The sequence below is a fragment of the Juglans regia genome, chromosome 11 (genome assembly GCF_001411555.2).
Source record: "Juglans regia cultivar Chandler chromosome 11, Walnut 2.0, whole genome shotgun sequence".
Classification (NCBI taxonomy): Eukaryota; Viridiplantae; Streptophyta; class Magnoliopsida; order Fagales; family Juglandaceae; genus Juglans; species Juglans regia.
Window position 1 is genome coordinate 26,551,739 of NC_049911.1, and position 13,309 is coordinate 26,565,047.

Here is a 13,309-nt window from a genome sequence, read left to right on the forward strand (position 1 = left end):
AAAAATAATATTTGATACAGTTATAAGTTATTTAAGCGTTATACATTTCTTTTGAAAAAAAATAAAATTTATTTTTGAATTTTTTTCAAAAAAGTATGCATCGTTTATACACTCTATGATTATAAATATTATTTTTCAACTATTAAACTCATTGCATTCCAATGAAATTATAAACATGGAAATGAAATAATAAAAATAAATGATTTAGCACAGTCATAACTGGTAGTTTAAGGTGCAAAATCCTTAGTAATTTTAAGAATACAAAGTAAAAATAAATTATTTCATTTCATGTGTTGTGTTTTCATTGCTGTCTCCAAAGTGTTGATTCTCATAGTGATAAAAGATGGTAGTGGGTGCTTTTTTTTTTTTCTTTGCTCTTGCACTTGAAGAAACAGCACGCTATGTTACCAAATACCAAGTAAGTAACGACCCCATGCATGTGTCTCCCACTATAAATGCGCCCCCCACAGTCGGAGATGCATTTATGCAGCTTATTATAATTTCTTGCTGAAAGCTGGTTTCATGTTAATTTGGGTTTTCCAGCACATGCAGGAGATAGTGATGCTTTCCTTTGATCTATTATTGGCTGTTATTTATATGCTAGAGACAAGTGAGTTGGTGGTGTTTGGTGTCGTGCATTATGGCCCATGCATGTTGTTGGCATGGTCTTGTGTTTCTTTCCAAGACAATATGGCTTGTTCTGGTTGTCAGGTTGCATTGCATCTCACAATTAATAGGAAAAGGGCAAAGAGAAGATATCCTATTTATGTAATTGCAACTAATTAATTTGTTCCTGATTTAGCTATATTGAACAAAAACAACTTAATTTATGCCTCTCATCTCTTTAATTTACTTGTTTGGCCATTCCATCAATTTTGATAATCATTTCCAACCCATCAAAAAATTAGGTTAAAATAAAAAAAAAAAAAATATTTCCCTTTTGAGAAATTCTAGGGATAATTTCATATTTTTAAAGGTTATATATTTGTTAACTTTGTCTCTTCTTTTTACTAAAACAAAAGGGCATCTTAAGATTGATGATTGCAGCAAGTCTGCCTACCACGCTACCACTAATGTCTCTTTCCCTTTGGCCATGTGACTTCCATGTTCATTGGTCCTACTACCAAAAATACAACGAATATCACTCTCAACACTCAATTTTAACAGCATTAAAGGGGGTAAAAATAATATATTTACAACCCCATATTTTTGTAGATGTTTTTACTAAAATAGAGTTGCTATTTTTTTTTATATGTATTTTCTATGAATTAAGACCTCTTTTATAATATTTATTGAACATTTAATACTATCGTTCTCTCAAATTCAGACAGAAATTTGAGATAATTTTTTCTTTTAAATTCAAATTTCAAATTTTATAATTTTCTATGTATCAACAGCCAACACATAATACGAACATATTGTTATTTGTTATGTAAATAAAAATGATAAGCATATATAAAATTTGAAATTTTATATTTTTTTTCATTTCTCATTCTCCCCCAAAGGAGACAAACACAATCATACAAAACCAAAATCTAGTGAAGAGATTTGGGAAACAATCTAATGATGATGGAGGAAAGTAAACTGGTAAATAATCACTAAATAAATAGTGTAGGATTAGGCAAACCGCAGATGTTAATTTGTCCCAGAAAGCATGCTCTGTGATCAGATGCATGCGGACCGAACATGATGTTGGACAGTCGTATGCTGTGCTTTACAGACTACACACCCAACAGTAATTGGGTTGAGTTTGATCAACGGCTGCATTTCAGAGCATTGGATACCTGACTTTGGAAACCTTACCTCTGCTTTATTTATATATTTTTTTATAAGACTGACCAGAGACTAATAGGACGTCACTTCCTTTATATCTCCCCTTCTCCGGCCTAAACCTTGGCCCATGTCCCCATCTTTTTGGACATATTTTCCTAATTTGCTTGAAATTTGCTCTTACCACTCCCACCTTCGCAATTAATGCTCAACGCCATTTTGTACAGACTGCTTTTTGTAATTATATGCACCAATCACTGCTTTTCTTACAGGGCTGGGGGTGTGCTCAGATTCTTTTATTTGAAAAAGGATAAATTTAGCATTTAATAAATCTTTCAGAAATGCAACTTATAATCGATGTGTGTAACTTTTTGCGTAACCGTTTGAAATAATTAGATCTCACTTTCTCCTTTTTTTCTCTCTCCTTTCATTTTCCGATCTTCTCAAACAGTTCTCTCTTTTCTTTTATACTCAATTAAAAGTATTCCATTACTCATAAAAAAAAAACTCACAAACAAGAATGAAAAACAATTACAACAAATAAAAAATGATAATTTGTGAATGATCTTCAAACATTTGAAGCAAAACAATTCATACTCCCATCATTGAACTCGGGTTTAAACATTACATAGAACTAAAAATAAAAATCAAACTTAGAGGAATAACTCCAATAACTAATCGGTTTACATCCATTGAAATCAAACTTCTCCTACTCCTAAGCATAATTTCTTCCTTTAAAGCAGAATCTCATTACATCCAAAAAACGAATCAACCATGAAGAGTGCCCAAGATGTCTGCATCCCTGTACAAATGGAACTCTTTGTCATCCGCCATAGCACTGCAACATCTCTACCACCTTGAATGGTAGCAAGGAAGCCTCACCGGTTCCATCATGCCAACCACCCCACACACGACAGCAAACCCTCTCTCTCTCGGTTTCTCCATCTCTATTTCTGTCGTTCTTGGCCACCACCCATAACCGCAATCACCAGCCATCAACCACTGCCTTCGGCACTGCCAGATGTCTAGCCCCATTGTCGCCTTCACCCATAGATCACCAAAGTCGTGAGCCCCATGGAGATGCCCCAAGCCGAAGCCCCTTCCTTCTGTAACTTGAACCCACTATTAGGAGCCACCAACCAGCCTTCGTCTTGGCATCGTAGTCATTCATGACTCTAGTTCATGGGTTTGTGGCTCTTGGGTTCGAGGAGAAGACGAAGACCCACTGGCTTCGTGTAGAAGATGAAGTCGACGGGGACAGAGAAGAGGGTTACGATTGAATGGAGGCTGGTTTCGTAGGGGGATGGCGATGGAGGTTAGCTTCACGGGGAAGACGATGGGAATGAATAAAACGAAGATAATCCACTTCATGATGAGGGTTTCTAACTTTCTATTGGGATGGAGGGGATGAAAGCCACTTCATCTTCGTTGGAATTAAATTAAAAAAGATGTCGTTTTGAAATGTCACATAGGACACGGTGACACAGGGGTTCCCTAGGTCAATTATAAGTAGAATTTTTGTAAATCTATTTATTGTCGCACAAAACACATTTTTGATGTAATGATAATTTATGTTATAAGGTTTTTTTTTATAGATGTTTTGATACTACGCTAAGCGGTTATTAAATAATAGAACTCTTTTTTCTTTAGTTTTTGGATTTTTATAATAGAGAAGTGCTACTCTTATGACAAGATTCTATAAAAGTAAATTTATAAATTTACGAAGTTTCAAATGATACGTTAAGTTTATTGTACAATGAAAATAAATTTATAATTTAACGCATTATATTAAATTACATCAATTTATAAATTTATTTATTTTTTATAATTTATAAATTTGTTTTTTATAGAATATTCTTATGACTAAATTATTTATGTTCGTAATATAACCTTATCAAGAGAATGAGTTAAAGAATACTTGACATGGAGACAAAAAGATGATCCCATCAGTTTGACTGTGCGCATAAATTAGCAAGGATTTAAGAGACGCGCTTTTTCATGTGATTTGATTGTGTTGTTTGAAGGTGTCGTATCGTACATACAGTCACCAATGAGTGAATAACACTAGATAGTTGTGAAGTGTTGTTGCATGTTATTTTCATTCTAATCAAAATATAATGTCATTAATAATTAATATTTACTATGATTTCTACTGTTCCAGCTCTTATTTTTGTCTGAGGAGGAGGTCCTCCTTCTCCTTCTCCATCTCCTTTCTCTAATTCCTCAATCCACCTATTTTATTTGTCAATGTAGTTTTTTTTATTTAATTTTATTTTACTTCATTCAAGGTTAAAAAATATAGATTTATAACTTTCCGACAACTCCTGAGAGATATGCGCGACATAAGCAGACTCCAAAACTACAAATTCGTTTGAAGGAAAGTTTTAGTTTTACAAAAATCACAGTACGTGGTCCTTATGCACCAGATCATCAGACTCGCCATCACCAGATCTTTTCATATCTGACCTTTGTGGTTGAAAAGAGACCAACGTGTTGCCTTTATGCACTATCATAGATTTCGAAATCTACTGAAATTAGTCCAAACTGTAATCTATTATTTTTTACATTTATCTTGCTTTCTTTTTTAATTTCTTTATTATTAATTAAAATAAAAAAGAGTTCGTCCTTTGAACTTTTATCTATAGAGGTTGAGTCATCTCATTCTTTAAAGGGTGAGGTTGGGTCTTTGTTTAGGTGGATAGTGTTGTCTCTTAGAAACTTGTTTGTAGAGAGTATCAACAGTAATAAAAACCAAATCAGTCACACAATAAATAATGTATAGGTGAAGCTTCAAATGTATTATTTTGATTTATAATATTATGTTTGATATAAGGACATTCTAGAATGTATTTGGCCATGGACATAAATTTTTTTATGAATAAATGATGATAGTTTTTTTAAAAAAAAATAATTAATATTTATTTCAGTAATATAATATTTTATAATATAAATTATGAGAATATCTAAAGAATTTTCTAATGAGAAAAAGGTGACGCCTTTCATCCGAGTCCAGCATCCAAAGACTAGTTCCCACTGACTCTCGAACGCGGAACGCCTCTTCGGTCAGCCTTTAAAAAAATAAAAAAATAAAAGAAATGAAAACAAGAAAGGCGTTTAGGTCCAAAATCCGAATGTGCAGAACAAGGAAATGGAAATGGTGTTGCCAAATGCGAAGGGAGCTATTGTTTAATTGCCGTTCGACTTTTTCATTATTTCCCCAAAATCAAAACAAAAACAAGACAGCAGTGTATTCTACAGGTAAGTTTTTGTTTGTCCGGGTTCGAGTTCCACAACTACAGCAATTCTCTTTGTTTACGTTACAAACAGAAGTAAAAACAAAAACAGAGGCAGAAACAGAGAGAGGAAACACTTTTCTAAACCACTTATGTGTGTGTGTGTGTGAGAGACACCGGTGGGGAGCAAATGATGGGTGAAGTAGTGAAATTGTTAAATTGTCAGTTTTATTTGAAGTTGACGGGTTTTTCGAACTTCAAGCTGGCACGGAAGATTAGTCACATGAGATATGAGATGAGAAAGGGGAAGACCCAATTTCCCCTTGAAAACCTTGATCTGTGTATTGTTTTCTCTCTCTCGCACAGGGTCTATGTATAGGAAAAAGTCGCTGTGATTCACTGAGTGCTCCCCAACTAGTACACCCGGCCCGTTCCTTTCCTCTTCTTAACAGTTGATAGCCATTTCTTCGAGTTCTGCCTTCTCCATCCTCATTAGGTTTCTGGGTATCCTCCATCATTTATCACACAGTGAGAGAGAGAGAGAGAGAGAGAGAGAGAGAGAGGGAGTTAGTGAAGGAGGTTGAAGAAACAACGTGGGGGACCTACTGCTTAAGTTTTGGCGGGCAGCAACGGACACTATCAATGATTTTTATGTGGGTAGTGGTGTTGGCTATCTCTTTGTCCCATCTAATCACTCTTGCATCTTGATCAACAAAAACCAACGCAGCCCCCACGCCCCCTCCTTCACAAGCTTTCTCCTTTGTTTGCTTTTTATTCAGAAAGGAGAATTTGAAGAGTGGCTGAGTGGTTGTGGCAGTAAAAACTTTTTTATTTTTTTGTGCTCAGGCTGAAGGGGAAACGGCAGATCTCAGTCATATGAGGAGATCTTTAGCTGTGAGTACTTTGATCCTTGCTTACTCTGTTTCTTGGTTTCAATTCCTTCTTCTAATGCTGATTTTCTATTTTCTCTGCTGAGGTTACTGTTTATTTGCCGCTCTACGTTCAACACTAAGGGGTGGGATGTAAAGATTATTATTTTCTTGGGGGTGTGGGGGTGATCAGGAAATGGCCTCTTGATTCTTGTTTCAGCCACAAATTATTTGCAAATTTTAATTTAAAGAGAGAGAAAATGATGGGATCTCACTGAGTAAAGCCCCTTTTAACTGTTTATCTCTACATGACAGTGTAGTTCTTCTCCTTTGCTCTTTCTTTCACTGTCTTTCGTCCTCTATCTTCTCTTTAATTATAGCAAGTCACGGAACGAAGGAAGCTTCTTAAATATGAGTAATGAATGTGAATTTTTGTCTTTCAGCTGGTGGGTTTGCTTCTGGTGGTTGCCTTGCTCAGTGATGCTCCATGGGCTGCCAGGGGCAGCTCACATTGCAAGCATACGTACTCTGAGGATATTCGACCTCACAGTGTCACGATTACTGAATTTGGCGCGGTTGGAGATGGGATCACTCTCAACACAAAAGCGTTTCAGAATGCCATATTCTACCTCAATTCATTTTCTGACAAAGGTGGGGCCAAACTTTTTGTCCCAGCTGGCCGGTGGTTGACAGGAAGCTTCGATCTCATCAGTCATCTTACTCTGTGGTTAGATAAGGATGCAGTAATTCTTGGATCAACAGTAAGCCTTCTTCACCTTCATCCCCTTAGCAGAAAAACATTTATGCTATTAAAGGAAAAAAATTTGCAAGCGATTTACTTCTGCTTAAATTTTCTGTTTTTAGTTAATTTGAGTTGGGAAATTTCCAATTTGGGACTGAAAGAAGCTGTTTTTGATACGGCTAGATAGCTTTCATTTGATGGAATTTTAAGAAAAACTATTGGGATGCACGTGCTACTTTGGTAATGCAATTGCTTATCTGTGATCATCAACCATCTGCTGCTAGCTCATGTAGGGAATATTTTTCGACCTCCATCCAGTAGGGCAGTGCTAGCTATCTCTTTTCGCCTTGAAACAACAGGTATGGCATCAAAGCACGTAAGCCTAAATAGGTTATGCCGCATTGTTTCAGAACTCCGCTGATTGGCCAGTCATTGATCCTCTACCATCATATGGCCGAGGTAGGGAGTTGCCAGGTGGAAGGCATCAAAGCCTCATTTATGGACGCAATTTGACGGATGTAATTATAACAGGTTAGTGATATTAATGAAGAATCACCTTGAATATGGATTTTGTTTGTTTTGTTTATTCCATTAATTTCTTCATGCAGGTGATAATGGAACTATCGACGGTCAAGGTGACATCTGGTGGGAGTGGTTTGGGACTGGAAACCTGAACTATACACGACCCCATTTGGTTGAGTTGATGAACTCAACCGGGGTTGTCATCTCAAACCTAACCTTCTTGAATTCTCCATTTTGGACCATTCATCCTGTATATTGCAGGTTTGTCTATTCAGAAGGATTCAATTGCATGTTGTCTCCTTGTTTATTTGATTCTAGTTTTTTTATTGCTTAAAACTGTGCAATAGTGAAGCTTTTATGAAATAGGGGGAGAGTTGAGACTCTTTTTCTGGATGAACAGCCAAGTTACTGTCCAGAATGTCACAATCCTTGCTCCTCTTGATTCTCCAAATACAGATGGGATAGATCCAGGTGAATTCTACCATCTAAGCCAAAATCTCTTCCATTCATTTTATGGTAAATGACTGGAATTCACTTTTGAATTGCTAATTATGAACATGCAATTTTATCTTGTGATTTACCTTCTCTAAATAAGCTTTTAGCGGTCTTGAGTTTAACTTTTGTACATATACCGAAAATTAGTGGGAATATGTCAATTTGCCCATGGTGGACTGTGCCTAGGTGATACTCATTAAATAATTGGGTGTCGATAGTTTCTTTCCTGTCACTTTTGTGGACTCTTCGTTTTATTGTTTTCCAAATGCCAAATGTATATTAACTTGAATATAATACTTCAATTGCTGAAACCTGACATCAACTTCCAAATCTCTCATCAAGCTCAGTAACTTGTTGTGAACAATATATAGTGTTCTGATCCATACTTCTTATTGCGTTCAGACTCCTCTGATAATGTTTGCATTGAAGACTGTTACATTAGCACTGGAGATGATCTGATTGCCATCAAAAGTGGGTGGGATGAGTATGGCATTGCATATGCTCGTCCGTGTACAAACATCATCATCCGCAGGCTAATTGGAGAGACTCGAACAAGCGCAGGGATTGCAATTGGCAGTGAGATGTCTGGAGGCGTGTCAGAGGTTCATGCAGAAAACCTTAGATTTTTCAAATCAAGCACAGGTATCTTAATAAAGACATCTCCTGGAAGGGGTAGTTATGTAAGAGATATCTACGTATCAAATGTGACTTTGGCTGATGTGGATATAGCTATAAGGTTTATCGGTTACTATGGAGAGCACCCAGATGAGTTTTATGACCCAAATGAGCTCCCTACAATAGAGAGAATAACTCTCAAAGATATCACAGGAGAGAATATTAAACTTGCAGGTCTCCTTGAGGGCATAGAAGGGGACAATTTTCTCAACATTTGCCTTGCCAACATTACTCTTAATGTAACTTCAGAATCTCCTTGGAACTGCTCTTATATTCAAGGGTATTCTGACTTAGTTTCCCCAGAAACTTGTGAGCCTCTCAAGGAAATAATCTCTCCTGAGCGTTACTCAGATTGTTACCATCTATCAGATCACTTGCGGAGTTCGAGGAATCAGAAGAAAGGTGCTTGGTCACTGTCTTGGTAAAGTAAGGGAAGTATACCATTTTCTTGTAAAACCACATTCTGCAAATGTCCAGTATAAGTTGAAAATTTGATTCCTGCCAAACGCAAGTGCCCGCTACTGCCTTTGTGATGAAATAGTTGCCTGAGATAAGAAGCTGAGTGAGTTGCTGATCTGTGGCTGTTGGCAGTTGAGATGGGTACTGAGATATGATTGTTTCTTGTAACGTTGTGTGCAGTAACAAATAAGTGAGTGATTTATCAGATAATTGGAAATAGAATGAGTTTGTCTTCCAAAGTTTTATTTATTTATTTTGCGTTTGTAGTTATTCATATGGTCTTCAGATAACCTCTCAAACTTATTACAGAGATTACTTCCGCCAGGAACATGTAGAAACAAATCATGTTACCAATTGTAACTGTGAATTGTCCGTATAATGGACTGAACTAATGGGGAAATTGCAGCACTTGGGAATTTGGCTGTAGGGCTGACCTCTAACTCCGACGCCCATTTTGTCGAAGGTCGAAGCCGACCTCTGACTTTGATTTGCATAGCCTCCAATCTGACTCCGACTTAGACTTGTCGGAGCAGAGTCGGATTTAGGCTTTTTATTGGTTTTTTTTTCTTAGCCCATTTGAAATTTCAATTTGACAATCTTGGGCTCTCACTAATCTGATTTGGGCTTCCAGATTTTAATTTTAAAAAAAAAATATTTTTTTAATTTCAATTTTATTAAAACATATAACCAAAATTAAAAAAAAAAATCATTGTACAAATTAATGTTATTAGTATTATATGTTATTATATGTTAACGTTTATACATTAGTATTACATGTTATTATATACTAGTTGTTATTATACATTAGTGTTACATGATAGTAATAGTGTATAGTGTTTACATATACTAAACTATTATTAATCAATTTATATTATAGTATAAGCATATTAATTTATAATAATTTACTCATACTAATATATTATTAAATTTAATTAACTATATACGTTATAGTTATATAAAATATATGACTAATATATAAAAAATACATATTTTTATAAAATATACACAATATCGGAGTCGAAACAAAGTTAGAGTCGGTACATCGTCACCTTCGACTCCAACTTTTCAGATTTATACTCAGTCTTATGTGGCTGGTCTCTATAGGTTATTTCGTAAAAGTGCCATCCTTGATTAAGAAAAGAGAAAAGAAGGCCTGCCTTTTCCATTCCTGAAGGCCAAGGAGATCCAAATCCTTCGGTTTTTACCATTGCGGGGGGGGGGTTGTTCTTGTAAGAGTCAATACCATAAACACTAATGTATAAGGAACATTGGCATAAGGAACGGATCTTTGATTGGAATAGGCATAATTTGAAGAGGGCAGATTTCTCAAACTGAAAGAATCCAGATAAAATGTGTATGGGTATGAAATCTGACATAATGTATTACTCTGAATTTTACTTATAAAAAAAATGTATTACTCTGAATTTTCCTAGTAAGGTGTCCATCAAGAATACACACAACACACAAACAACTCTTCCTCAAAGGCTGAGAACCCAAGTTTTTCAACCACAATGCCTATCTTGGGGATGCCTCACTCCCATCCTTCTTAATTACAGAGCATAAAACCTGCCTTGAAATGTAGTTTTCAAGCTCCCTGGACACCTCCGTTAACTTCAAGTCAAAACTGCTTCTGTACTTATGCTTTGGCGATGCCACAACGCCAGAGAACATGGTTGGAGATCCAGAAAACCGCCTTCTAGGGCTTGAAAAGCTTCCGGGTGAGCCTGGATGCCTTCCTTTCAAAATGAGAGGTGTTAAGCCTGTTCCAGCATTGGACACAATCCTATCCGTGTTCATCAGCGGTCCGGATTTAGTCTCAAGAGGCAGTGGCTTTAACGGATCATGTTCTGCCAATGGCTTCTTCTTCAGCCTTTGTCTGGCCTTCTCGGCTGCCATCAGAGCTTTTTCCCTGCTCAACTTTATCAGTTTCCATGGATCAATGCTTACATGGAAGCCTTGTTTCTTGGACGTTGTGGGTGGCTCAGGATGTCTATCAATCCTTATGGACAACCTTGGCGGGTTCTGGAAATAAACAAGTATCAAGTGCATAGTAAGGTGGATGTGCTTATTTCTTCAGAACATGCAAAACGGAGGTAAGCGCACTCTGAGCCTTACCTGATTTCCCTTGTCTCCTCGACATATAAACCGTGACACAAATGATGGCTTTTCGGGGGAATCAAAGTCAGTGCTTTCATCAGACGAGAAATCAGAATCATTAAAAGTATCCAGTTCCATCGATTGGTTTTCCTCCTTCATCGCCAAGATGTAGTCATAGGTTCTCATTCCCTGCAGAAGTACACACTAGTGAGAATATCGAAGAGAGACATAGAAGTAGAGGGGGTAGGTGATTGTTGGATGCATCAAGAGTAGAATTTCATAGACGTGATTGATTCCATTATTCTTTTTCTTTTTCTCTTATCGTTCCAAACAGCCCATACCTAAAATGAACTGCTATATGAAACGAAAGAGGTATTTTTTGTTAAAAACTAAGACAGACTATAGGCTATAGAAATGGGTCAATAGCTGAAGTTTTGTTAGTAAGAGCCTTTATTTGTGCAGAATAATACAAGATAAGTAAGTTCAAAGCGCAAGGAAGGGAAAGAATTAATAGTTATGTGCCATAATCTTCCACCTTTTCTATACTCACAATCACAAATTGTTTACAGATGATATTTGCAAGGCAACCATGAAAATTACCTTCCGAATGAGAACCAGGTGAAAGAAGAAAAGTTGTCCTAGGGCAGCTGAACCATAAGCTGTCATGAGAAACAGAAGTACCTGTGAAATTTCAGGTTTCAATAAATATTAATCAATATGTAGTGAATTTGCACCCAAAAGATTGCAATGAAAATTTGATCAAGGGCTTTGTTAATTTTACCGATATTGTGGCAAGAACCCCTCTTGGGAACCGAGTGTAAAGCTTCTTCACCAGCTCCCTCTCAATTCCTTCCTTATCTGCAAAGCACCTAACGAATATTGCAATGGCAGTTCCTCCTTCAATGATTAGCTGTAGCAGCATTTAATGAGGTTGGCATGGGAACAACCACATAGCATAGAGTTATGAGCTCGTCTAAGGTAGTCTAAATTCTCAAGGAACTGAAAGGGACAAAGTAACTTACCATTGACAAGACGGAAATCATTAGAAGAATGAATGTCGTGTAATTCCTTTTCCCAACACAGTTGTTTAACCACTGAAAAATTGAGAAGAAAAAAAAAATAGCAATCAACTGTCTTGTATCAATATGGTAGATTGACTTCTAAATCTCAACAAAAACCAGGATGCATTTCCACACAGTTTACCCTGCAATGGTGATCAAACCCTTCAACACAGCGGTTGCAGGTTCTACAGTGCTTGCTGTGCCTTTTCACCTGCAAAACGAGAGTGTCCAATAATGGTATGTATTTACCGATGAATCTACTTTCTCACCACCCCATTTGTGTCCAACAAGGCAAAAATCCTGCATTTGACTGGCATGGCTATTAAGTCAGGGCTTACCTCAAAATCACATAGCGAGCAAAATGAGATGTCATCCTCTTTTAGATGGGGTGGTATAGCATCATCCTTCGTGACAAGTGGAAATGGAAGCAGCAAAGGCTCTATTTGAGCACTCGTCTTCCATGGATCCAGATACTTCCTCCTGATAAAAGTCCTAAGAATCTTCCTTTCTACCCTCCTTAAAAACCTCACAACTATCTGACCCATTACAAACCCGTAGTTCAGCTTCACCAACCCACTCTTGGATTTGGCTCTTTTATTTTTCCTAAGGCTCGTTTTGTCAGTCGGGTCGATGGCGGTACACCTTACAAAGAGAAACATAACAGAAAGTGCCTGAAATTTTAGTTAAGGAACAAGAAATAAAAATTGTCAGTTAAATGAGAAGGAAAAAATCCCAAAAATTCGATATGATTGCTGACTTTTTAAGTCTTACCATAAAGGAAAATATTGTGGTGACCGTAATTTCGGCAACTCTGTTTCCAAGGAAGAGACCCAGGAAAGTATAGAAGAACAAAACCAGAAAAACGTAAACTACCATTCCCACTACCTGCAATTATTAGCTTAAGGATAACAACACATCAATACTAGAGCTAGGAAAATATATATACAGTACTCGTACACAGACATATATACATAAGCAGAGAGACGGAGAAGTTGAAGGCGGTAGAAAGTAATGAAAGAAAGAAAACTTCACCTGTAGAGGGTGGAGAGGGCGTTGCCAGCCATGGCGTCTCATCATCAAAGGACGTTGGGGGTCTAATTTTTGTTTGGGAGCACTTTCGTGTGCTTTCTCGCTTCGGTACTTTCAGTCTAGCTACTGCTATTTTTGTTCTCTTTCTTTTGAAGTTTTCACACACCTCCACGCGCCCAACGGTCGACTAGTTTGTTTTGAAATTTGAAAGATGTTGATGCAAGATGCGGATGATCCAACGTCTACGATCGATGTCTGTGGGACCCGCGATGCATACCACCTAGCCGACGTCCCCACGATATATATACCTTGGGTACCAGAAACATCTGGACCGTACAATCTCTTGGATAGTTGGAT

The 13,309-nt window shown here is 37.0% G+C and overlaps 2 protein-coding genes across 5 annotated transcripts; one reads left to right on the forward strand and one right to left on the reverse strand.

Moving 5' to 3' along the window:
• The first annotated feature begins 4,878 nt into the window (after positions 1 to 4,878).
• LOC109007777 (probable polygalacturonase) lies at positions 4,879 to 9,014 on the forward strand. 4 transcript variants are annotated; one of them, XM_018987616.2, is made up of 7 exons: positions 4,879 to 5,028; positions 5,850 to 5,897; positions 6,316 to 6,633; positions 7,025 to 7,145; positions 7,223 to 7,397; positions 7,537 to 7,652; positions 8,034 to 9,014. In XM_018987616.2, the coding sequence occupies exons 2-7, from the start codon at positions 5,880 to 5,882 to the stop codon at positions 8,729 to 8,731; spliced, it is 1,446 nt and encodes a 481-aa protein (XP_018843161.1). In that variant the 5' UTR covers positions 4,879 to 5,028; positions 5,850 to 5,879; the 3' UTR covers positions 8,732 to 9,014. The 4 variants fall into 4 exon arrangements, with proteins under 4 accessions (XP_018843161.1, XP_035538693.1, XP_018843159.1 ...); XM_035682800.1 differs by having other exon boundaries at positions 7,537 to 7,607; XM_018987614.2 differs by lacking the exon at positions 4,879 to 5,028 and adding an exon at positions 5,060 to 5,656.
• A 1,064-nt stretch (positions 9,015 to 10,078) lies between these two features.
• Positions 10,079 to 13,083, reverse strand: LOC109007775 (protein S-acyltransferase 18-like). Its single transcript, XM_018987611.2, has 9 exons — positions 12,956 to 13,083; positions 12,695 to 12,808; positions 12,262 to 12,594; positions 12,066 to 12,134; positions 11,885 to 11,956; positions 11,644 to 11,772; positions 11,463 to 11,543; positions 10,881 to 11,051; positions 10,079 to 10,787 (listed from the first exon to the last, which is right to left on the reverse strand). The coding sequence occupies exons 1-9, from the start codon at positions 12,998 to 13,000 to the stop codon at positions 10,281 to 10,283; spliced, it is 1,521 nt and encodes a 506-aa protein (XP_018843156.2). The 5' UTR covers positions 13,001 to 13,083; the 3' UTR covers positions 10,079 to 10,280.
• Positions 13,084 to 13,309: the final 226 nt, after the last annotated feature.